This window comes from Tiliqua scincoides, chromosome 1 (assembly GCF_035046505.1).
Source record: "Tiliqua scincoides isolate rTilSci1 chromosome 1, rTilSci1.hap2, whole genome shotgun sequence".
Taxonomy (NCBI): Eukaryota; Metazoa; Chordata; class Lepidosauria; order Squamata; family Scincidae; genus Tiliqua; species Tiliqua scincoides.
Genome location: NC_089821.1, coordinates 194,404,698 through 194,431,494, shown reverse-complemented (window position 1 = coordinate 194,431,494; position 26,797 = coordinate 194,404,698). Strand labels below are relative to the sequence as shown.

Sequence of the window (26,797 nt, the reverse complement as noted above, 5' to 3'; positions counted from 1 at the left end):
TAGGGTAAAAATATATCAATAAAAACTGAAACCTTAATAGTAATGTGCTCCCTACTTCTGAGCATTAAAAAAGGGTAACGCTCCATTTTAGTTTCCTTTGGGGGTAAGAACACTGGATACTGAGTGATGTCTCCAAAATACTTGTTTTATTTACAATTCTACAAATACAGCACATTAGAATTGGTACCTTTATCAGGTTTCAACTCCGTCAACCCTGCATCAAATTTCCAGAGAGTTTTTTGTGCAGCCTCCACAATATTGCATACTAGTTTCACTTAATTTCAGCTATGAACTCCTTAAACTCTGTCTCTAAACTCTGTCTCTAAATTAAAACTCCAAATCTGGCTACTGCTTCTCTGCTCTTTCCTTTAGCTCAGAGGACTGCCAATGTCTAAACACTGGGTTCCACCTACCCAGGAAAAAATGTTCTCCAGCATTAAAGACCATTAAAGCTCCTTTTTCAAAGTTCCTGGTTAGTCATTCAAAGTAATTAGATTCATTCACAGCAATCAGACAGCCAAACTCGAACTAATGTCAGAGGTGATAAGGTTAGAATCATTGAGTTGGAAGGGATCTACAAGATCATCCATCTGCCAGTGCAAGCAATCCACAATTATAATATCCCAGCTGGACAGCTGATAGATAGCTGTCCAGCCTCAGCTTAATGACCTCCAAGAATGGAGAGTCTACCATCTGCCAAGACAGGCCAATCCACTGCTAAACACCTCATACAACCAGGAGGTTCTTTCTGATGTTTAATTGAAATCTCACTTGTACTTTAAAGCCATTTGTCCTGATCCTATTCTCCACAGCAACTGAGAACAAATCTGCATCATCTTCCACATGACAGACCCATTTATGGGTACGGATAATGTCACCTCTTAACCATCTCTTCTCTAAACATGTTCAACTCCTTCAACCTGTCCTCATAGGATATGATCTCCAGACCCCACACCATCCTAGTTGCCCTCCTGGGGATTCACTCCAGTTTCCTCAATATTCCTCTTAAACTGAGGATCCCAGAGCTGAACATTCCAACTGGGGTGTGATTGAAGGCTGCTCTCAAGCTCTATACCAATGGTTCCCAAACTGTGAGCTCTGGCTTCCCAGAGAGCAGCGGAAACCAGCCAGAGGAGCCGTGGAATCCTTGCAAAAAACCCACCACCCTATACAATGTACACAACTGTTGCCCTGTTGGGGAGCTGTGGCCAGTGGCTCAGTAGGTCAAAGGCCCCAAAATTTTGAGAACCACTGCTCTATCCCATTTTACAGGAATACCCCCTTCCTAATAATTTGGATTAACTGCCATCTCTGCTTCCCACAACCAGAAAAATCCTCATTTCACTGTATATGTAGTAGGTTGGAAAGGGCGGCAAGAACCCCCAGCCAAGTAGCATTCTCCCATTGCTGGAGCCCTGCGATTATTTAATGGAAAAGAGCTCAGAATGCCAGATGCAAGGGATGGCACCAGGATGCAGGTCTCTTGTTGTCTTGTGTACTCCCTGAGCTGAGACATTTGGTGGGCCACTGTGAAATACAGGAAGCTGGACTAGATGGGCCTATGGCCTGATCTGGAGGGGTTCTTCTTATGTTCTTAGCTTTTCATACACACAGAGCACTTTTCTTGGTAATTAATCAGCATACCTAAAGTGCATCAATATAGATAAAAAGCAGTAATCTAGCAAAAAGGCTCACTTCTGTTTATATTTAGGAGGGGAGCATTAATGTGACCTGTACTATGATTTCTCTTTCAGAAATATAACAAAGCTCTCACCCAGGGCCTAAGAGAGGGGGATAAAGGGGGTAATTTGTACCCAGGCCCAGAGTCAGAAAGGGGGCTCAGGAGCCAAAGATGGGGGCCCAGAAATTTCCTGGGATCTTATATTTTCCTATTCCCCCTGGATTCGCTGCCAGTGAGGGATGTGTTGGACCAAGGAATGCATACACAGTGTCAAATCTGGGAGGAAACTGGCCTGCTGCAGTAGCTCTTTGGTGTGCAGATCCGCTTGCCATGAAGGAATATATAGGAGATCAGGGACACAGCAGAGGGGCTACAGCTGCTGCAGAAGTATGTTGTGGTGCAGACAGGACACTTTCCATTCTGGTGTGAGCATAAAAATGAAGGTGCTAATTTTCTACAATGATTTGCTATATTTAAAAGATTTTAGAGAGGCTTAGGAGTGCATTTGATTTTTTTCATATTACTGTATCTAGCTGCCAACACTGCATGGGCAGGTTGACCTGGGCTCTGCTTTGGGAAGCCCAGTAGATCTGGCTCCAAAGACTTTTCCGGTTGTCATCATCCTCTCCCTGCCCTGTTTTGACCCATCCCTACCCCTGTTCTGCCTGCTCTTGTCACCATCCACCCCTGCTGTGTTTCATCTCCTCCCCTTCCCCTTTGGGAAGGGGCTCAAAAGAAACTTTGTACCCCGTTAAAATTCCTCTTTCTCACCCCTGAAATGAGGAGGCCCCTTCTTCCCCCCTTTCATAATTTTTCTAATCCTATTGTAATAGCAAGAGCTGAAAGGGGGGGGGGGGTAAAGCATCCATTCTTTCAGAACTTTACTTGTGAGTGAAGGGCCCAATCCTAACCAATTTTCCAGTGCTGGTGCAGCTGTGCCAGTGGGGTGTGCACTGCATCCTGTGGTGGAGGGGCAGTCACTGGGGTCTCCTCAAGGTATGGCAACATGTGTTCCCTTACCATGGGGCTGCAGAGTGGCTATACTGGAGCTGGAAAATTGGATTGGGTCCTGATAGTCCAATCCTATCCACACTTTCCTGGGAGTAAGCCCCATTCACTCTAATGGGACTTACTTCTGAGTAGACCAGGTTAGGATTGGGCTGTGAGTCTACTAAGGCTACATGGTCCTATCTATACATTTCCTTGGACGTCCCATTGAATTCAGTGCTCTTTTCTTCCCAGGAAATACTCAAGGGTTTGGGGCTGCAGCTCTTTGATGTGAGACCAGGAAAAAGTCTGGAAAAGAGGAGAAAGTACTTCAGAGTACAGTAGATACGGATAGGACTGGGTTGCAAAAGGTGATCTCCATCTGGAGCACCGTCTTATGCTTGTCTACTCAGATGTCAGTGCCATTGTCTTCAACGGGGCTTACTCACAGGAAAACGTGCCTGGGATCGCAACCTTTGGCTGCAAGCCTATACGCACTTCCAAGGAGTAAATCTACTCTTAAGTCAATAGGACTTACTTCTGAGTAGCCCTTTCTGTTCTGTGAACGATGTATTTACTAGCTGTTGTGCCGTCTAATGAGGATGTTAGCTGGGAGTAAGCAGTTCTAACAAACCTCAACATCAGTGAATCGACCGGCTGCCCTGTGACGGCAGCCGGCGCTCACTCCACCCCGTTCTGCAAGACACTCACCGTAGCCCCGCCCTTCTCACGGGAGCCCCTCCCACCGGCCCGTGGAACGTTGATGGAACGTTACATGCGCACCAGCCAATAAGCGGCCTCGCTCCCCAGTTCCCGAATGTTGCCACACTGCTCTTGCCCCCACGTGACCCTGTCTGGGTTCCAGCCGCGCCCGCAGTCGGAAGGCGCTGCCGATCCTCCTGCGAGCGATGGGCCTGGCCGCGCTCCTCCTGCTGCCCCCCGTCCTCCTGGGCCTCTGCGCCGGGGACAGCGTCTCGCCCAGCCGAGGCTTCTTACTGCAGAGCGACCTGGAAGCCGGAGGGGCTGTGGGAGGCCGGCGCCGCCCCCTGGCCCTGGAGCTGCTGGACGAGGCGGAGGACCTGTCTTCGCTGGCGCCGGGGCTCCTGGGCGACCTGCCGCTGCTGCAGCTGGAGCCCGAGTGTAGGGAGCTCCTGGCCGCTTTCGCCAACAGCAGCGTGCGGATGATCGGCTGCTTGGTGCGAAGTGCCCGGCCCGTCAAGGTCTGCCAGAACTGCTACCGCCTGTACCACGAGGTCATGGAGCAGCTGGAGAACATCACCAGGGTCGTGGGGGTGCGTGTGTGCCTTTCTCCAAGGGGGGAAGAACCGGCTAGCGGAGAGCAACAGCCAGGCTTCCCCTTAGTGCCTGCTGAGGGAGAAAACGGGGCTGGGGCAGGGACTGGGAACCCAGTCCTAGGCAGGTCTACTCAGAAGTAAGTCCCACTATAGTCAGTGGAGCCTACTCCCAGGAAAGTGTGGATAGGATTGCAGCCGTAGAGCCCAATCCTATGCCTGTCTACTCAGAAGTAAGTCCCACTATAGTCAATGGGTCTTACTCCTAGGAAAGTGTGGATAGGATTGCAGTCTGGGACAGGCAGGATTGCCTTATGCTTTTTTTTTTTCTGATTTCCTTGAACCAGGGATTCCTGTTGCAATGAAGAAGACAAGCATGTTTGTGTGACTGAAAACGAATGGCATGTCTAGAATCAAAAGAAATTTCAGAAATGTAAATGAGGAAGTACTCTGGGTTACTCAGTTTCTTTCCTGGCTGTAAAGCCCAGTGTCTTGCTTCCTGTTGTTAGGAAGAGGGAACTGGTGGATGAGCAGAGTGAGGGCACAGCAGCTATATTATATATAGCCTATTATATATGCCCTCTCTTTGTGCCTTGGAAGACTTGAGAGTAGGTAGGAGCTCTGACTTGCAGTCTGGTATGCTTACCCACATCCTTTCTTGCATTTCTGCCCATACTGACAGATGGCATCATGATGGAGTCCAAAAGAACATCAGTTGCAGCTCAGTTGACTGGCTGGCTTTGTTTTCTTTGACACCCAAAGCTGAGCGACAATGGAGACTGTACACAAACACTGATTGCAGACAAGGGCAAGCAACCCATGGGTTTGCAGTTTTCTATTTTGAACTAATTTTCAGGCAGACCCATATAACTTGTGGTCCACCAAAGTGTATGTAATTTGCCAATCAAGCCATTTTTGTGGCTGCTGAATGCTTAATGTCCCTCTTTTGCAGCTCCATCCCAGCAGGAAAACCAGGAGGGTTGAGCCCCAACTGAGCCACCACAGATAGTCTCAGTGGGCTGTGTTGTCACGAATGTGTCACAGGTTATGCATGAGGTGAATTCGAGAAATGTACAACAAACATTCTGATCTTGAGTTGTGATCGCATCTGGAAAATGTTTGTAATCCTGTGGAATCTGTGTGTTGTATATAACTGGACCTATCATTGCCTTGGGTCAGCAAGATCTTGGCAGGAAATAGATTTTGAATGGTTGGAAAATCTGTATGGGTCTGACTAATTATGTCAAGTTGTCCACATGAAGGTCAGTCAGGTGCATGTGGTTAAAGTGAGTGGAACCAAATACTGTAATTTATGCCAGTTTTTTTTAGTATAACTGCTGGAGAAACTGGCTGTTTCTGTTTCCTGGGGTGTTATCCAAAACAAACTGAAAACTCTACATGCAGAGTTCTAAAATTCTTTCATGCAGTGCTCTAGTCCTGTTTTTAGTGGTGCTCTAATTTAGCTGAAACAGGCTTACAGTGCAATCCTATGCATGTCTACTCAAAAATAAGTCCAAGTGGGCTCAGTGGGCCTTACTCCCAGGAAAGTGTATATAAACTTACAACCTTATTGCTCAGTCCTGATAGAGACGAACACCTGTACAGGTTGCTGCACCAGACTAGGGTGTCGCTAAAGCACTCGATGACATCTGGTTAATAAGCAGTGCTGGTGGGAAGGCCTGCGCCATCCTACTGGTGCTGGATCCAGATGGCACATCTGACAGAGCAGATAAGCACCTGCTGGGTAGTGTAGGGCAGATGGGATCCAGGAGTGGGCTGGGATCAATGGTGCTGGTTCATGCCGAATGCTGTTCCCTCTCCTGGGCTTGAAAGCCTGACACAGGGCTTCTTGGACTTGCGCTGGCCATTTGGCAGATGCAGATCTGACTAGCCCCGCTGAGCAAGCTGAGGCTTTCCTTGTGATAAGGGGACAAATGTTCCCTTACTTTGAGGAGACCTCCAGTCTGCTGCTTGCCCACTTTGGATACAGGCCCTGCTTCACCAGCACTGGTTAGAATTGGGCTGTAAGTCTCATTACAGAAGATGGCTATGGCTTGTTCTAAAATATAGTATTGGATGTGTCTGTGAAGAGGTGGTTGTGGTTGCAATGTTGTGCTCCCTGTACCTGAGATTAAGACCCACTGAGTACACTTGGACTTACTTCTGAGTAACCATGCAGAGGATTGCACTGTAAATCTACTAAAACCTAATCACACTCATATGGTAGAATTCTGGGAGGACTGTACCACTGTAGAATACAGGTGGGGACTGCACCATTAATATTGTCTTGTGTTAGACTCACAAAGAGAGTCTGGTCCAACAAGAAGCTGACAGAACATACCAAGATCCAGGTATACAGAACTTGTGTCCTGAGTACACTTCTGTACTGCAGCGAGTCATGGACTCTCCGCTCACAACAGGAGAGGAAACTGAATGCTTTCCACATGCGCTGCTTCCGACGCATCCTTGACATCACCTGGCAGGACAAAGTTCCAAACAACACAGTCCTGGAACGAGCTGGAATCCCTAGCATGTATGCACTGCTGAAACAGAGACGCCTGCATTGGCTCGGTCATGTAGTGAGAATGGATGATGGCCGGATCCCAAAAGATCTCCTCTATGGAGAACTCGTGCAAGGAAAGCGCCCTACAGGTAGACCACAGCTGCGATACAAGGACATCTGCAAGAGGGATCTGAAGGCCCTAGGAGTGGACCTCAACAAGTGGGAAGCCCTGGCCTCTGAGTGGCCCGCTTTGAGGCAGGCTGTGCAGCATGGCCTTTCCCAGTTTGAAGAGACACTTGGCCAACAGTCTGAGGCAAAGAAGGAAGGCCCATAGCCAGGGAGACAGACCAGGGACAGACTGCACATGCTCCCGGTGTGGAAGGGATCGTCACTCCCGAATTGGCCTTTTCAACCACACTGATTCTGTTCCAGAACCACCATTCAGAGCGTGATACCATAGTCTTTCGAGTCTGAAGGTTGCCAACTACAAACTCTGCATACGGAAATACTCCTCTCTGAGTACAGCTTCACATCTGTAAAAGAAATTTTGCATCTTAACTCAATTTAAACTTTCAGGAGGCTAATTGGTCTATATTTATACCACTTTTTGTCAAGTGCCCTCAAGACTATTTATAAAACAAATCTAAGTAAAACACAAAAAATAAAATTTAAAATATAAATAACAATGCAGTCTGCAAAGGATAAAACAGCAAGCGATAGCAAGATAAAGTAGTGACTGAAACCTCCCATACCATAAGTAGCAAGTAACCAAAAAAAAAAAATATCCTCAGTATTGCTAAAAGCTAGTGAGTGTAGAATAGAGTTTGCTTGCTACCAAAATGACAGCAATGAAGGTGCCAAGCAAACACACTTAAGGGTTCCAGAGTTTTGAGTGTTGTCACAGAGAGATCCCTTTGGAGCCACCCACTTAGTTTCCAAGGAGCACACACAGAGCATTGTCTCTGAAGATATTGACTGATGGGCAGGTTCACATATGAGGTGACAGCCTTTTAGATACCCTAGCCTTTTCCTATTAAAGAAATTGAGCTCCTTGTATTGAGATAGCGTATCATCTTCTATTTTGAAAAAGAAGACTTGGTAGTGCTAGTACTACAGCATTTCTTCTGCATCCCATAGTTGGAGATGGGAAATTGAATGACTGAGTGGCAGACTGCAAAAATGAGCTGGTGTGGACAGACTCTTAAATATGCAAACTATTTCATTTCCTTTTCATGGGTGTAATGGACCACAGTTAATAGAATTAAGGCTACAGTCCTATGCATATTTTGTCAGGAGTAAGCTCCATTGAAATCAATGGACTGTTACTTCTGAATAAACATGTTCAGAATTGCACTTTATATTGTTTTCCTACTTTGCTGGTTTATGGATTGGGCTGGAAGCTAAATCAAGTGTTTTGGAGGAAAGTTTTAACATTCCTCTTTTCTGTTTGGGAAACGTTTATTGGGCTCACTTTAAAGGTCTTAGATCTCAAATAGCAGGTTTGAGAAGGACGCTTATCTGACATCTTGGAGAGTCTTCATCAGAGTAGACCAGTGTTTCTCATCCAGTGGTACTTGAGGTGGTGTCTGGTGGTATTTGCGGGACTCCTGAACTCATAAAAAGAGTCCCGCTGGATCAGGCCATAGGCCCATCTAATCCAGCTTCCTGTATCTCACAGTGACGCACCAGATACCTCAGGGAGCTCACAAGACAACAAGAGACCTGCATCCTGGTGCCCTCCCTTGCACCTGGCATTCTGAGGTAGCCTACTTCTGAAATCAGGAGGTTGCACACACCCATCACGACTCCTGCAGCTTGGCAGCGAAACTAGGAATGCAACCCAACAAACAGTGTTAGGAGGCTCCAAAGCATGCTTTTCTGTGCTTGTAAAAGCCCTCCCATCCACGTTGTGCACGTTGTGCATCCATGTGAAGTGGTATGACAAGAGGACAAACGTTGGGAAACATTTGAGTAGACAATTCAGGGGCAGAATGACCATGAATCTGTTATAAGAGAGCTTCATATAATCACTTCAAGAATGTAGCTGTGAACCAAACCAGCATTATGGTTGTTTTGTTGTAATACTTTTCCTGTTAAATAGTTACGGATCTTGTGAAAGTTTTCTCCTTTGTTATAGTCTCAGAAAGAGGTTCTTTTGTTTTTATTTATTTCTGGTTTTTTGTGTATATGTTGATGTAGTTCCTGCTCTCTGCTTGTATCCACCATGCCCTGAATTACCTGAGTTCATCTTCAGAGCATCGTCGCATGACAGATCAGCTTTTGACAGTGGTTTGGATTCAAGGACATTGTGACTTCTGTCCAACCCTATTTATGCTATTTCTTTAATGATTTTCTTTTTTGTCTTTCAATCTATGACAACTTGTGCAAAATGACCATTCTGTTGCTGAAATAATTAATTCTGATAAACTGACCTTGGCTTCTTCTGTGCACTAGAAGTGTTAAACCCCTTTTTAAAAATGTAATTCTTAGAATATGAATTCTAACGATGTCTCTCCCCTGCTTCTTTCAGAACACTTCTGAGAGTAACCCCTGTGCCAAAAGTCTCTTGATGTCTGATAGACTACAAATAGTTGTGATCCTGTCTAAGTTCTTTGCTAACACATGGAATAAAGCAAACTGCGCAAGTATGTATTTTGTTTGGCTACCTTCATGACCAGTATCACCATATCTATTTGATTACTGCTTACTCCACTTATTGAACTCCAGCAGTGAGTTGTTGTTGTTTGGTGCCCTCAGCTTACATAAGTATCACCTTATTCAGAGCTGGTTCTGACCTTTTAAACCTTGTCTTCAAGAAAGGGGAAAAAGAAGATCTGGGTAACTGTCCACCAAGTAGCTTGTTGTAGATACTTGTGATGATGCTAGAGCAAATCATTAAGTGATCTGTTTCTCAGCATTTGAAAAGAAGGTGGTGATTACAAGTCTTGCCTGACAAATCTTATCTCTTTCTATGACAGAGTGACTAGCTTGGTATATGGAAGGGATTCTGTGGACATAATATCCGTATTTTAGCAAGGCTTTTGACTGGGTTTCCCAGAATATCCTTGTGGACAAGCTGATGGGATGTGGGCTGGATGATGCTATTGTTAGGTGGATCCATGGTTGAACTGCACCCAGTCAGACAATGGTTACTTGTCAAGCTGGAGAGAATTGATGAGTAGAGTGCCTCAGAGTTCTGACTTGGGCTTGGTATTGTTCAATATTTTTATAAATGACTTGGATGTGGGAGTAGTGGGATGCTCATCAAATCTGCAGACAGCCAAACTGGGAGGGGTAGCAAATCCTTTAGAGCAGGGATGCTCAAAGTTTTTAGCAGGAGGGCCATGACATCTCTCTGACACTGTGTCGGGGGCTGAAAAAAAAAATTTAATTTACATTTCAAATTTGAATAAATTTACATAAATATATTAGAGACGGAAAATGAATGAATGAATTCAATCCAGTTTGATTCCATTCACCCTGATAAGGGGGGAGGGGAGATCTTCAAGCCAGTTTATGATTCTATTCACCCTAATAAGGGGGGAAGTGTCTTTTCTAGTGGCTGCCTGCTGGTGTTCTTTTGCGTCTTTTTAGATTGTGAGCCCTTTTGGGACAGGGAGCCATTAGTTTCTGATTTTTTTCTCTGTAAACCGCTTTGTGAACTTTTAGTTGAAAAGCGGTATATAAATACAGGTAATAATAATAATAAGGGAGGGAGATCTTCATGCCAGTTTATGATTCCATTCACCCTAATAAGGAGGGGGAGATCTTCCAGCCAGTTTATGATCTCATTCATACACACAAACGGAAGGGGCAGAATCTTCCACAATTTCACACACATACACCTACCTGCTCACCTGCCCCCTCGCCCTCCCTCCTTCCCTCCCTTATTTGCTTGGGTGGTATGTGCTCCTGCCTGGCCCCCTGCTTGGCTGTCTGCCTGCTCGCCCAGCTGCATGCCTGCCTGCCCACCTAACCACCCTTCCTCACTAGCTAGGGCAGCATGTGCTGCTGCCTGCCTGCCTTCCTGGCCAGCCAGTCCTCCCTTCCTTGGAGGCATGTGCTGCAGGCTGGGCTGGGCTCCGCTCCCTTGGGCGGGATCTCTCTCTCTCTCTCTCTCTCTCTTTCCCTCCCTCTCCTGCACTCCCCTGGCTCAGGTTGTAGGAGGGGAGGGGAGCCAAGCACAGCTGAGCGGAGCCCAGCCCAGCCCATGGGCAAGGCAGGGAGAAACCAGCCGGCAAGCGCAGGGTCTTTTATAGTGGGAAGTAACATGAGACCTGCAAATCTCACATTACCTTCCCACTGTAAAAGGCCCTTCACATGTGCTGGGCTTGTCTTTCCTTCACTGCCACTGAGCTCAGTGGCAACGAGGGAAAGCAAGGTGCAGAGCTTGTGCAGCGGGCCAGCGCGAGCTAGGGTGAGGGCCGAGTGCCCATTGGAGATGGGGGGCCGGATGGGGACACACAGCGGGCCACAAGTGGCCCGCGGGCCGGGATTTGGGCCCCCCTGCTTTAGAGGACAGGAACAGGATCTTAGACTACCTTCATTGAATGGAGAATAAAACTTATGTGGAAAAAAATGAACATGAACATAAGTGTAAAATTCTGCATTTGGGTAGGAAAAGTCAGAAGCACATATCTAAGATTTGGGATTCTTGCTTGGGCAGTAGTATGTGTGAAAAGGTTCTGGGTATTTTTAGTGGACCACAAACTAGATATGGCAGTGTGATGCAGCAGCAAAGAAGGCAACTGCAATTCTAGGCTACATCAACAGAATTATAATATCCCAGTTGTGAGAAGCAATGGTGCTGCTGTATTCTGCTTTAGTCAGACCCCACCTGGAAGTTGTGTCTGGTTCTCAGCACTGCAGTTTCAGAGGGATATTGACAAACTGGAACTGGGTCTAGTGGAGGGCAGCTAGGATGCTGAGGGGTCTGGAGACCGTGTCTTATGAGGAAAGTTTGAAGGAGTTGAGTATATTTACTCTGGAGAAGAGATGGTTAAAACATGTTAACTATAAATATTTGAGGGGCTGTCATGTGGATGATGGAATGGATTTGTCTTAGTTACTCCATAGGGTAGGACCAGGACAACTGGGTTTCAAATACCACCATTTAAATTTCATTTAGTTGTTAGGAAAACCTTCCTGATGGTAAGAACTGCTAGGTGGTAGAATAGTTTGCCTTGGCAGATGGTAGACTCTCCATCATTGGTGGTCTTTCAGCAGAGGCTGGACAGCCATCTACCAGCATGTTGTAATTGTGGGTTGCTGCATTGGCAAGGTTAGACTTGATGATCTTGAGATCTTCCAGCTCTGACTTTATGATCTATCCAGTCTATCCTGATAAACTATGTGCTTTGTAATGAAAATACCTGGCAGTTGTGATTTGTCATTGGAGGTCCTTCTCTAGATGCCCTTCCCAGTGACAGGCAGGTGATGCCTAGAGGCAGAGCCACATCTCTTTTTCGCATTCTGATCATATAACTACCTCCCAAGGGAGATCTGCCTGGCACCTCCACTTTTAAACTTTTAAGTGCCAGGCAAAGTCTATGCCTGTGGCAGGTAATTTGGTATATTGACTGTGGGCTGTGTTTTTTGTTTGTGTTTGCCTTTTAATTTTTTAACAACTGGTTATACATAATTATAACTTCTTTTGATTGATTAAATTTAATTACTGTAATTTATGTCCAGCATTTCTATGGTAGAATCTTGTTCAAGGTGGTTTCCAGTTCATGAAACTTTGCTTTAATGTTTAATGTTAAAATTAATGTTTTAACAATTTCAATTTTTTTTACTTTTTACTTTGTTTAACTTATTATGTTGCATAATTATTATGGAGCTTTGTAAGCTGCCTTGGGCATTTGCTTTGGCATGGGAAAGGAGGGATATAAATTTTCAAATAAATAAATGGAATCAAATAATTTGCTTGCAAGAAGCAAAAATGCTTTTATTTCAGTGGTTCCCGGACAGGTGGGTCATGACCCACCAGCCAGGGAAGCACTTGTTCCTGCCCCTTTAAGGGGCGGGGGTGCAGCAACATCCCCAGGATCCCCAGGATCACACTGCTTCCAGGGACAGGATCCCACTGTTGCAATCAAGTCTGGGGAGCCCTCAGCAGGGCTCTCTCACTGCAAAAGTGTATTAAAAAAGAAAAAAAACCCAGCACTTCTGGTTTTGTGCTCTGGTTTTTTTCCCCTCTTTTCAGAGTTTTGCAGGCCTAGGGAGCCCTGTGGAGAGCTCCCCAGACTCCCCCCCCCCCCAGGACTATGGTTGGTTGGCAACCTTCAGTCTTGAAAGACTATGGTATAAGCCTATAGCACCCAGTATTCCCAGGCGGTCTCCCATCCAAGTACTAACCAGGCCTGACCCTGCTTAGCTTCTGAGATCAGGCTGCAGGTAAGTTTAAAAAAAACACCAACAACTCTTCCTTTCCTAGTAGCAGAGCAATCTGAGTATCACATTTCCCACTCCCCAACAACAATTTACTCCCAAGTCCCTTGTAGGAGTTTGGAAAACACTGTTTTATTGTGTTTCATGATATGATGTTAACCACCTTGAATCCTGTTTTGAATCCTGTTTTGTGGGAGAAAGGTGGCATGTACTTTTTAGTGGCATGTACTTTTTAGTGAAATAGGATCAAAGTGTCAGGTTTTTATCTCTTGTTTTCCTGAAGCCTAATCTGTCTCAGGTTTCTTGTAGTTAGTGGCACTCAGGCTTCTATAAGGCAAGAGAATTGTGTTCAGTGGCTTGAATCCAAAGAAATGTTTGAGCTATGGTGTTTAAAAGTACATTACTAAAATGTTTCAAATCTTTTAAGTGGATTAGTGATGAACAGGTTGTTAGACTGACGAAGAAACAGGAATATGAAAATGCACAATGTTATGGCTTTTGCAGCTAGCTAGCTATGTATGAGAACTGCCAAACACCAACAGTTCTCAAATGCTGAACTGAACTTTATCCAGAGATGGGGTGGGGAAGAGGATTTTTTTTTCAGCCTTATTTATTTATTTGGCATGAGCCTAAACTACTTGGCCCACTTCACATATTTTTTCCCTTCTGCACCACTTTCTGGAAAAAGTCTTCCCGAGAGGTGTCATTGTGTAAAGAGTTGAACATCTGCTACCTCTGTGCTGTGGTTCCTAATCTGGATCAGGCTGTGCCTTTCCTGTTGTGAAAATAAGGCCCATACTAGATGATATGAGATTTTGGTTCTGTGTTTGTGTATGCGTCCTGAAGCATGCTCTATAATATACCCTCCATTTTTTCTTCATGCTAATAGAGTGCAGCCCAGGCAGCAGCTCCCTGGACCTTTAAGTCCATTCACCAGGTTTTCAACATCCCTTGTTCTTATCAGCCAATGTCAAGACATAAGCATGTACAAAGCAAGCAAAATTGGTTACCTGTTCTTAGTGATGTCTGTATTTTTGGACTTGGTTCTGAAAAATGCCAGTCCTCTCTCTTCAAATTTGATTTTTTGCTTTCCTGTATTCTTGCACAAAGTTTCTTTATGGTATCATGTAAGACATCCCTTAGTTTCTTAAAAACCAGAGCAAGCCTCTTCATCATGAACTCATTTCCTTATTTCATATCCTTGAGCCCTAACTGTATAACCAAATGACATGAGGACTTCCAGTGAATTAGAGCAGCAGTATGAAAGCAGATTGGATAAGATCTCAAAAAAACGAACAGAAAATACCCTAGTCTTAAAGGGACCTTTTGGAAGTGGATATTGACATATTAACATACCTGTCTTGTCTTCTTTCACAGATTGTTTGAAGAACAACAGTGAAGGCTTATCAAATAGTACTGTGAAGTTCCTGGCTTTATTCAATGAATCGTTGGCATGCTTTGAACACAACCTCCAGGTACTTGTGCTGTTTTATGTAAGGTACAGTTGAGCCCTCTAATTGTGTAGCAAAGACGTCTTATTTTTTCAGAGCAAGATGCAGTGAATACAATTCTCAAACTCTTATGCAGTTTAGGCAGGTAGAACAATTATCTATAAAACGCAGGTGTTCGCAACAGAGAGAACAAAATGCATTCTAATTAATGTTCACCTCCATTTCATATGCAATTATAGCGCTGTTTTGGTCTCACAATAGTTGGTAATTATATAGGAAGAGTCGTGTAATCTCTGCATATAGCAAATCACTTTCCTTCCTTATTCCAGGCCTTGTCACCTTCTGTTTTAACTACAGTATACGGGACTTCTGGTATTTTGTTGTAATGCATGTTTGGCCATAGAGGCCTAGCTACCTGGATACGTTTTGAAAAGTTGTTTTAAAATATATTTGATACAAGCTGTTCAAAACTTCATAATCTAGTTCTCCTGTCAGTGTTGTGAAAATACAATAAGTTTCTTCCAAAAAAGTAGCGTTTGAGTTCGGCGCAGGTGTGCATCCAAGAGTTACATTTTCATGGTTTTCAACCCTAAGTTTGGTTCAGATGATCAGTTTAATTGGTAGCTGTGGAGCTGTTTGCTGCTCAGAAGGATGATGGCACAATTAATGCCAAAAGCTTCCAGCTTTTTCTTGCTCTGAATTGGTTTCACTGGCTTTCATCAGGGCTGCTGTAGAATCCCAGCTCAGCGGAGGGTTTGCCATTTTTCTCTGACAAGGCTATCATCAGGAGGCTTTGACTAGCATCTTTGCGGGGTTAGTTTGAGAATGAATGACAGTGATTAACTGAGGAGGAAAGGGGTGAAAACTGAATGAGGTGACGAATTGTTACTCCTCGTTGTCTTGAAGGCAAAGTAATGGTATGAGCTGACTTCTCCTGCACAAGCATCTGCCAAGGAATCCTGATGGGTTTTTTGGGCCTTTCTTCCTGATAATCATGCTTAGGATTGTAGGCTATGCCATGGAGGGAGGAAGCACTGTTGTTGAATCAAAAACTCGAAATCCCTTCTGGTGTTCAGAACTAGTTGTGCAGCACTTTGGATCCTTTGACTGACTTGGTTTGAAACATGCTAGCTGAGAGTGCAACCCTCTTAATACTGGGAAAAATTGATGGCAGACCTCCCCACCCTCTTGGCCTGGTGTTTCAAATGATCAACTGCACCTGGGTTCTAAACTCATATTTGAAAATAAGCTCCATTGCTTTCTGTAGAAATTACTGTTAAGTAGTGCCCTAAGCAGACTTATACCCTTATTGTTCTGCTTGTTGTTAACTGCCTTTCCTGTTCAAGATTGTGCATGTTTTCAGTTTATCCTGATAGCTTCTCTGTGTCTACAAATGTGTTCCCAGTAATGGAAAATGCAAATAATGTTCGGTGTATGCGAGCACTTTTTCCTCTTCTTTTTTTGTTGATCTTTTTTGTTGAGTATCAAATGTTAAAATGTGCTGTTGTGATGGGATCCGTGTTACCAAAATAAACCACCTATTGTTGATGCACCATCATTAGCGTAACTGTTTTGCATTTATGTTGGAATAGTCGGGAGCTATTGAATAATAAGTGTTGTCAGCAGGAGGTAAATGAAAAGAATAGCACAAGTTGGGGGGAAAAATGGATTTATTGACAGCTTGAAAACATACAAATAAAGTTCACCCAGAGACCTACAAATAAGCCTCTGCAGGAAGCTCTGTTTAGCACATCTTGAAGTACAACATGTATCTTTCACATTCTAAACTTGCCTTTTCTTCTGAAGCTTTCCCTTAAATCATCTTTCCCTGATTTGAGGTGACTTATCCTCTTTACTAGGCATCACCATTACACATGAATTTCCCATCTTTGCATGTAGTGCACATCCCTTTCCACACCATTAGTTCTGTTAATCCATCTGTTTTTTAAGTGTGACGGTGGGGTGGGGTGGGGGAGACAATCATTTGTTGGGATTGTGCATTAAATTTTTTAAAAAATCTTTATTTATTTTAATTGACACACACAAACGTATAACATACATTTAGGAGTGCTAAATACCATATACCTTTACTAATTGATCATGCCGTATCTCCTAATCTACTACTCATCTACTTCAAGCTTTTATTAATTTATCCATTTATTTATATAATATATAATAAATTTTCCCTAATTCCCTATACTATATTTTCTAAATATTTATTTTCTATCAAGCTTAACTAACTTCAATTACTCATTAATATTAAAACAAAATAATCTAGTTACCAAAATATAACAACATATAAAATAATTCTTCCATCTATTGCTGACTCTTCTAATCATTTATATATTTCTTATATCATATATGATAAATTTTCCTCCCTATAATATATTTTCTAAATATTCACTTTCTATCATCTCAGCTAATTTAATTGCTCATTAATATCAAATAAAAATAATTAATTTCCAAACTATTATAAAACCAACTATCTCTTATAATGTATTCTTTACCATTCTCCCATCTAATTTTCCAATACTCCAATCTAATTCTCCAATCTAGTTACATTTCTTTTTCTTTGACATATTAACCACATATAAAACAATTCATCTACACGTTAACATTTCCAATTATTTTTTTAATGCATTCTAATTCATATATATTAATTTTGTATGTATTTTTTTTAGAATAGATTTTGACCATTATTATTAACCAGATAAGATCCTCCAATTTTCTTTAACCTTCAGGTTAACCCTCAGGTTTCTTTTTCTTTCTTTTTTTTCCATTTTTTCTCCTGTAACATCTTTAATAGTTTCTCTATAATAAAATCTAATAGATCCACACTTTCTTATATAAGAGATGTTCATTTTTCCAGTTAACTAGATTATATTTTCTCCTTCTTGTTCCAACAAATTTTGTATTTCGTGCACCCATGTTACTCTGTCCATCTTATCTATCTTGATCTCCATCTGTACCTCCTCTCCATCCTTTTGACTTCTTCCTGTGTCCAGTCTTCTGGTTTCATCCCCCACCAGCTTCCTTTCTGCTTTCTCACTCCCTTGATCTTTTTTATCTTCTGCTTGTTTCTTCGCATCTTCCAATTGCTGCTTGCACACATCCATCTGATGGGAGAGAGTCTCTAAACTGGCTTGAACCTGCAAAAACGAACTCAACTGCTGTCTCCCCATTGTGAGCAGTTTTTCCATATTGGTCAGGATCATTTGAATCCGAATATCTGGAATGGGCTCCATCTTGCAATTTCTCTCTAATCCACAAGATGTCCACAGCATATTATTCTCCTTACTTCCACCACATTTTATCAGATGGCATTCTTTGAATTCTTCTTACATATAACAGTGCAATTAATGGAGAAAAACAAAACGAAAGAAGCAGTCTCAAGAAGACAAAACTCTTTCAAGTATAATAAAAATTATGTCCACAAATAATTCTGGATTTTAGTCCACACACCAAATTATATTTATAGTTATAATCCACAACTGATTTATTCCACTACAAAGATAAAGAGCACTTTCAGCATCCTTAAAAAGTTTCTCATTAACGCCTCCAGTGTATTCAGGGCTTTTAGCCAAATCAGTCAACCTGAGCCAGGGACAATATTAACGCATACTTATCTTAAATTTCCAACTTAAACTTTACGCTTCATGCTTCTTCTTCCATATGGTATCTTAGCACGGATCCAGCAGCTTGATTGCGGACACTTCACCTCCCGCAATACTGTCCCTGACGATTAGGTTTCCGAGAAGAGAGCCCCCCCGCTGGGCTTTCAAACTCTGATACCTGCACCGTGGAAAGATCTTATCTCTCCTGATGAAGATCTTCAGACCCTCTTCAGACCTGCAGTTTTTTGGGGAAAAACAGACTGTCTCTCAGGAGCCCCTGGAGACACGTCTGTTCATCCACTGTTGGCTCCTCCTCCCAAGTCCAGGATTGTGTATTAATTTTTTTAACAGTTTTGAGCCTCTGGCTAGTGCTTTATAAAAACAAATAGCCCCAACTCTTGCTCTTCAAGTAGGCAATGAAACCTGCCTAGTTTCATTCCAATTTCTGTTTCTGAAGTAAAAACCTTACAAAAGGAGGGCTATTTATCAAATTATATTGGTGGTTTTAGTAGCTTTAGACTACACAAGCCCTTCCATTATTTTGTTTTTGGGAAGTTTATGTAGAGTCCGTAACCAGATTATTTTTAATAGTGAATATGCGAATGGTTAGAACTACTTGGATGAGATCCAGTGGCTGAAAAGTATGACTTCAGCAGGGACTGTGGCCTACAGGTCTTCCCTGCTTTCTGACAGTTTGTTTTTCGAAGATCCACTCTTTCAACACATTGCAGTTATACCTGGAAGTCGTTCATTCAACACATGCTCTGCTCTTTCAACCTCTCTCTGCTGTTCTAAAGGCTAAAATTTCCCTCCTCCGTGTTGATTTGCATATGGTATGGTGATTCAAGCTGTTTTGGTGTGTGTGTGTGTGTGTGACAGAGAGAGAGAGCATGCCAACTTTAGCTCCTGAACATAAGAACAGCCCCACTGGATCAGGCCATAGGCCCATCTAGTCCAGCTTCCTGTATCTCACAGCGGCCCACCAAATGCCCCAGGGAGCTCACCAGATAACAAGAGACCTCATCCTGCTGCCCTCCCTTGCATCTGGCATTCTGAGATAACCCATTTCTAAAATCAGGAGGTTGTGCATACACATCATGGCTTGTACCCCGTAATGGATTTTTCCTCCAGAAACTTGTCAAATCCCCTTTTAAAGGCGTCCAGGCTAGACACCATCACCACATCCTGTGGCAAGGAGTTCCACAGACCAACCACACGCTGAGTAAAGAGATATTTTCTCTTGTCTGTTCTAACTCTCCCAACACTCAATTTTAGTGGATGTCCCCTGGTTCTGGTGTTATGTGAGAGTGTAAAGAGCATCTCCCTATCCACTCTGCCCATCCCCTGCATAATTTTGTATGTCTTAATCATGCCCCCCCTCAGGTGTCTCTTTTCTAGGCTGAAGAGGCCCAAAAGCCGTAGCCTTTCGTCATAAGGAAGGTGCCCCAGCCCCGTAATCATCTTAGTCGCTCTCTTTTGCACCTTTTCCATTTCCACTATGTCTTTTTTGAGATGCGGCGACCAGAACTGAACACAATACTCCAGGTGTGGCATTACCATAGATTTGTACAACGGCATTATAATATTAGCCGTTTTGTTCTCAATACCCTTCCTAATGATCCCAAGCATAGAATTGACCTGTTTCCATTCCCAAAGGCGTTAATGAGAGTCCATTTGCAGAAATCTTTGTGTGAAAGCAGGAATTTGCAAGTTAAAAAAGCATTTGCAATTGGCTGTTAAAATAAGCATTGGAAGCAACATTTGTAAACTAAAAAAAGACCAGGTTCTGCTTTTCACCATAGCTCTGGTCCCTAACCTCTCGAATGAGTGGAGGGGTGCCTGTATGTGGAAGGGATTTTGATTTTCCTTTTGCTTTTCCAGATCTTTTCCTTTGTCAGCCATTAGTCAGATCTGGTTGGACATGCAGATACACTGAACTGGGGATTTTAACAAAACCACCTGGGAAGCTAAAGTTATATTTTACTGGGTTTTTTCCTTTGTTACCGGTTATTATAGAGAAAAATGGTCATGGTATATTGTTTGCCTGAAAATGAAACAGGGCAGTTAAATTCATTTTCTTGTTCTAGTTTTATGCTTCAGAATCCACCATGGTTTAAATCATCTTAATTTCCTGATCATAATTTTAGGGCCAGGAAGACAGCCTGCTGCCAAGTAACTATACAGAAGTATGCAAGAACTGTAACGGGACTTATAAAAAGCTGAACGACATGTACAACGACATGCAGAAGAGGGAACTGAAACATGAAGCTGGAGAACAAGCCCATCTGTGTATTGATGTGGAAGATGCAGTAAGTATCTCACTCATTCATTTCCTGCTGTTTACCCAAGCTCTAATATTTTATGATGTCCTACTTAAAAAAAAGAAAAGAAAAGTTTAATCCTCTTCTTTAGTAAAGGTAACTTATACCCAATGTTCAAAACAAACGAAAAACAACACCCAGGCCCATGAAAACAATAAGCGGTGGTAAAATACAATACAAAAGGTAAAAAACATAACCTATGAAGCCCTGAAATTCTTTACATTGTGCTCAGAGAACACTGAAGTGCAGAAGTACAGTCAGTCCTGACCCTGTTGGTGTCTGTGCAGATGATTGTTTGTGATGGATGAGCTTTTTACCAGGAATTCTCCTCTTTTTAGATGAACATCACAAGAAGGCTTTGGAGTACAACTTTCAACTGTTCTGTTCCTTGTAGTGATACCGTGCCGGTGATTGCAGTTTCTTCATTCATTCTCTTTTTACCAGTTGTGTTCTATCTGAGTAGTTTCCTTCACTCAAAGCAGAAAAAACGTATCCTGATTTTGCGTAAGTAACCTTGCCCTATCTTTACTGTTGGGTCTGCTTCCTATAGAAATTAATGCTGTGTGCTGCCCAAATAGTATTTTTTTTGAGATGAGTCTGGCAGACTCGAAACTATTGGGAGCTGTGCTACTGGTAAACAAAGCTGTGCCAGAAATGGCACAGTCCCATTGGCACTGTCATTTTGGCATCCTGGTGCAGTCTAGGAGAGACTCAAGAGACCAGGGAAATTGTATGGATGGCAATAGAGGCATGCAAGCAAGGTGAACTATTTGGCGTCTGGCTGCCCTTCTTGCCCCTCTTATGTGAAGGGATGCTGGTGTGAGCAGGATGAAGCTGTATTAAGCCCCCTCTGAGCCCAAGATTTGACCTTGGGCATCCAGTTGCCTATACCTATAGTTTTGGTCTGAAATGGTACAATCCAGGAAAATCTTCATCATGTGATTCTGTTGGATATGTGGATTGGCTCCAAGTTGCTTATAAAACCCTAGCATGAGGGAATAACTTTGTTAACTGTATCTGCTGCCTTAAATCTCTTGTATGTGGCTGCCCAAATGAATGGAGTGGGAGTTCTGCTTCACTGGGATTTTAAACTCTGTGCTTCTCTTTCTAGCTAAGCGGATCCAGTCAAATGCCAGTTTCTCCAACATTCAAGAAAAATGCAACTGAGCCTACAGAATGGAACCACAGTGGGTTATATAATAGATACATTTAATCACTCTGAAAGAACTTGTTTAAGTTCTTTGCATTGCAGCACAACTTAAACAAAATACCGTGCAATTTTCAATTGGTACGTGCACTGATATGGCAAACATTTTCGTTGAGACACTATGTAATCTCCTTTGTGAAAGAAAATAGAGAATATTTCTCTCCCCCCTTCCCCCCCCAGCACATTGTCTAAGTTGACTTCTGAGTGGTAACTTTTCAATTGTTCTCATTGCACATTCCTCTCATTCACATTTCTTATATCGAATTGATAACGATCTTGTATTAATTTCTGCATCTGAGTTGACAAGTTCGCAACTTATTATTTTTGTTGTTTTTATTTCTAACTTGAGTGCTGACTTTTCAGGTGTTGTTAGAACCTGGAAGTAGGACTACTGCCTTAACTGCTAATAATGTCCTGCCACTTCAGGCCATACATCTTGAACCTTACGCCTCAGACCAAATCACTTCTAAAAATGCCCTTCAGATCATTGAAATAGCTTCTGTAGTTTGAAATTGCCTTATGGCTGGTAACAGAGACAGCACAATTACTAGTTATGCAAATTATGTACTCTTTATGAAATTATTTCTTTGTGGCAATGTTGTGCCTTTCATACTGTCATGGAGAGGGTCCAGACACTTGAGTGCTGTGCTTAAGTGAGCTCTGCCAACATGAATCTGGGTTGTGCAAGAGAATCAACTGTGGGATCGTGCTAACTAAGGGACTGTTTACTTTTTTGTTGTTAAAACAGAGGCTAAAAGTTTGACTTTATACAGTGGCTGTATATTTAATGATTCAAATTATAAATAATACAAACGGTAAATTTTATTAAATTTTCAGAAGTATTTTGCAATTTTTTTGGTTGCCATGGTTGGAGGAGAAGCTACACTTTGGGGGAAAAAAACACTGGAGATGCTAAATTGTTTGGACTGGAACTTGTTTGAGCCTAAGATATAAATAGGTTTCTGTATATTTTGATGGTATTTTTTTTAACAGAGTTTTGAAAATGTCTAGATATGTGAAAGTACTTTAGTAACAAGCAATGCACATAGATTTGTCTGTTACTTTTAACAAGATGTAAAAATGTACTTCAACCTGAAATGTCAACTATTGGTTACTAAACTTTGTGCTATAGCTTAGTCACTGGTTTATATAAAGAATTTAGGTGCATTTAAAGTGCAATTCTATGCACACTTACTGAGGAGTAACTCTCACTGTGTTACAGTATGCACACTTACCTAGGAAACAATCCTACTGAACATATTGGGACTTCTGAATAAACATGAATAGGATTGCTCTGTTGGTAGATTCAACAAACAGTCAACAGAATGCTAAGTTTGTCTTTCCGTGGTGGTTTCCTGTAGCTTTAAAAGAATTTAGGGCAGAATAACAACTTGTGTGCTGTTACAAGATTCTTTTTAGATATTTTTTTCTTATAAAATTCAACCACTGAGGCTGCAGTGCTTTAAAAGGAAAAAAAAAAAAAAGAATTTGAGTTCTAGGGTGGATTCCATGGTTCTAAATAGATTTGGAAGCAATTCCCTTGAAATCTGTCGGACCAACTTCCTAGTCAGTTTAGTATGTTTAGTTTAGTATGCCAGTTAATTCTTAGTATATTTAGGACTGAGATTTCATATGGTTGCAAAACATAACCGAGAGCTCAACTGCCTTGAATGTGTCTGTGTGAGGCAAGCTATAGATTCTGGGATCAGAATAATTACTGTTTATTGTAAGGGCGTTGTATGTAAGGTATTGATTTATTTTACTATGTAAACTGCCTTGTGAACTACTTTTGTTGTGAAAAATGATATAAATATTCTTAATACTGATGTTTGTATCAAAATGCCATTCTAGAAGCTACAGAAAATGAAGTTATATGGAAGTGGTAGAATTCTCTTGTACAAAAAACTGCTTGTATGAAGAATGCTAATATATCAAAGTGGTGACTACACGAAACACTTTTTCCTGAGCTAGGAAAGGGTGCACACAGAGGGTTTTTTTGTGGAGGAACATTTAAAAATGCAACACTGCCCATACTCTGATAAGGGTGGGGCAGTCAAGAATTCTGCCACCTCGTTCTCCATAACTTTAGAAGAGCTCTTGTTTGCTTGTTTGTTGGCTATACATGTGGTAGGCTACAGAAGTGAATCCTGGGCTTGCATAGGCTTCCCCACTGCATATAGCCCTCCACACTCACATGCCAAATAGGCACATGGGTCTTATGAGTGAGGTGTTAGTAGAGTTGGAAGTGCTCAGTCAAACAGCATATGGAGCACATGCCTGAGTAGCCCCCCTTATGTTAAATTGTTATAGCTTAGCGATATCCCAATCAAGTAATAGGAAAACATCTCACCTCGTTTTCCTGGTATAGTTTCAAGCCATACCTTGCAATTGCAGTAATTGGAAAGGTAATGATGCTGTACTAGAACTTGACTGTACTTTAGTTGGTTCTCCCAATTTCCCCCCTCCCCAAATTAATTTGTCTTTGATTAAAGACCCTGTTAGATGTTAGTAAGTACTTGGAATTCTTAGCTTTTCAGGGTTTTCAGGGTTCTTAGCTTTTCAGGGTTCACAACCCTTAGCTGTCCAGGGTTGTGTGCATGTAGCAGGGTTGGCTTTCGGTAGGAATTCTCATGCTACAGAATTGCAGACTTGATTAGAGTCACCCACACCTTTGCTTTGTATAGCATGGTCACTGAAAATAAGTTTTCTTTTTTAAAAAAAAAACATCTCAGATTTGGCAGTGGTGAAAAGTGCTTGCTTTGAAAAGTGACCTGAGGTCTCCCCAGTGGGTGCATGTGGACTGTACTATTAGAGAAGAGCTTGCTAGGAGAGTAGGTATTGCAGCCTCTCAAACTTCCCTTCTTTCTAGGTTGGCCCCCTCCCCCTTGAACCCAAAAACATTTGTTGGAGCAAGGGAAGGCTGCAGACTTGTTCTTTCTGTTTCTACTGAGGGAGCTGTGCGCTTAGGCGCAGAATAGAGAAAACAGCACCATTCCATTCCCAGTTCTGTGCCAGAATGAGATAATCTTTTGTGGAGAAGGAGGAGGAAAACAGTACTTTGTAAATACTGTGCACTGGTTTGATCTTCTTTCCCAGCAGCCCCGTCTCTCTTGCCTCATTTTGCTGCTGTTTTTCTGGAATCTGTTAGTCTCACTGCTGTTGGGCTGGGCAACTCCCTGGAGTGGTGAACTTTAAAGTGTTATACTTTGTTTAACCGCCCCAAGTGCTTCTGGAAGTCAGACTTGCACTATATAAGCAATGCATATGTGAACTGTGTGGTGCATCTAGACACTCATGATGTTTGCAGGACTTGTCTGTGTACAGAGTGGGGCACAGCCAGAAGGTTTCCAGGTTGGGAACTCCAGATGAATGCACCTTGCACCTAGTTCTCAACAATGTCAGCTGTGGGATACCATTCACATTACTGTGACAGTGGGGGTGGCAGTGGAGAGGTAAGCTGTTGCTGTTGCTCTTTTTTGAGCCACAGGCTGAGAAGGAGAGCAGTGGCGAGCCCATATTCTCTTGTCCTGATAAAGGAGTATGGGCAATGCTGCTTTCAAAAAGGACAGTCTACCCAGTTTTTTCTGCCCATGAGGACCCAAGTATACACAGGGCCCAATTCTATTCAACTTTCCAGCACTGTTGCAGCCCTGAGGTAAGGGAGCAAACATTCTTTTACTTTGAGGAGGCCTCCGTGACTGCTCTGTCACCTCAAGATGAGGTGCATGCCCTGTTGGCATGGCTGCATCAGTGCTGGGAAGTTGGATAGAGTTGGGCCCAAAGTCTTTGTATAGCCCAAGTGAGTTGTATTGTCTCTTTCAAGCAGCTGAAGAGGAATAGCAGGAAACTATTGACGTATCTTCCAGCAGTAGTTTAGCTTTAAGCTAGCAGTAATGAAATTCAAAACATACAGCAGTGGGGAACCCATCTACCAGTTGATTGCCAGCTTTATCAATTCTAGGTCAAAACAATCTCTTGATGTTGCTTTGGAGCAGGGGTATCCAAACTTTTTGGCAGGAGGGCCGCATCCTCTCTCTGACACTGTGTTGGAAGCTGGGAAAAAAAGAATTAATTTACACTTCAAATTTGAATAAATTTACATAAATGACTATATTAGCAATGGAACTTGTATGAATGAATGAAGGTCTTGCAATAACTCAAGGCCTCTGAAAGGCCTTGCACAAAGCAAGGCCAGCCTTTCCTTTGCTGCTGCTGCTGCACCACAGATGTGAAACAGCAAGCAGTGAAGGGAGCCCTTTTCCCACAGCTCATTGGAGAGGTCAAACAGTTGGCTGTCATGCTGAGAACAGTTGCATCAGACCAGCGTGGGCTCCACCAAGTCTCTGTAGGGCCAGAGGCTTATCAAAGACTGGGTGTTCCCTGAGGGCCGGATTAGGAATCCTAGAAGCTGCAACTGGCCCCAGGGCCAGGGTTTGGGCACCCCTCTTTTAGAGTAATCCATGGTGTTAGGTACAAATGTTCTTAATCAAGTGAATTGTCTTTACAGTATTTTAAGTTCTTCCTCTAATGCACTAATGAGATCCTCAAACCACTTAAGTCAACAGAATAGCATTTGTGACAGGATAGGTCTGCTGAAGCAGCAGGGCTAAGCTGCTTTAAAATACAAGTATGTTGACACTGGATTTCAAGTTGTAAAACATTCACTTATATAGGTTGGATGGTAGAATTAAGTAATAACTTTAGGGAGCTTACTACCTAAAGATATCTGTACATTATTGATGAGGCAAGTGGCTTGTTTATTTTATTTAAAATGGCTATTTTGGTATCTACTGAATTCACATGTCAAAATGCTTGGATTTAGCCAGCTGTTGCCCTTAATAGCATTACATTGATTTGAGGCATCATATGATGGAAAGCAACTCAAAGCAATCTTTCATTCCTGTTGAGAAAGCCTGTGTGAGTACGCACTTCAGAATGACAGCTCTGCTCTCTCATAAGCTGTGGCTTTTTGAGCGCATTCACATCTAATATGTCTGAAAGTCATTACTCTTGGACATGGTAGTTAAGCACTTTAAAAAAAAAAATAAAGCTGCTTTTATGACTTTCCTAGCTGCTAAGCCAAATGAAAGTACTCATGTGATTTTTATTTTGTTTGCTCCTGTGTTAAGACAATTTAAGACACAACTTGTTTCTAAACAGTTGACAAGGCTATTTTACTGTAAACTGTAATGCAACATTTTTCATGTTGAAAATCTCTACATTGTTCTCTAATCTTTTTAAATGACTTTTCCTGTTTTCTGTGTTTGGTTTTTAACCTACTTCTATGAAAATGTCAGTAAATAGCAGCCAAAAAGATGAATTTTGCAAAATTACTTTTTAAATAACTTCTG

General features: G+C 42.5%; 1 protein-coding gene across 1 annotated transcript; it reads left to right on the top strand.

Annotated features, from left to right (window-relative positions):
* The first annotated feature begins 3,537 nt into the window (after window positions 1-3,537).
* OSTM1 (osteoclastogenesis associated transmembrane protein 1) lies at window positions 3,538-26,797 on the top strand. Its single transcript, XM_066613193.1, has 6 exons — window positions 3,538-3,960; window positions 8,994-9,108; window positions 14,231-14,328; window positions 20,066-20,227; window positions 20,578-20,743; window positions 21,351-26,797. The coding sequence occupies exons 1-6, from the start codon at window positions 3,577-3,579 to the stop codon at window positions 21,404-21,406; spliced, it is 981 nt and encodes a 326-aa protein (XP_066469290.1). The 5' UTR covers window positions 3,538-3,576; the 3' UTR covers window positions 21,407-26,797.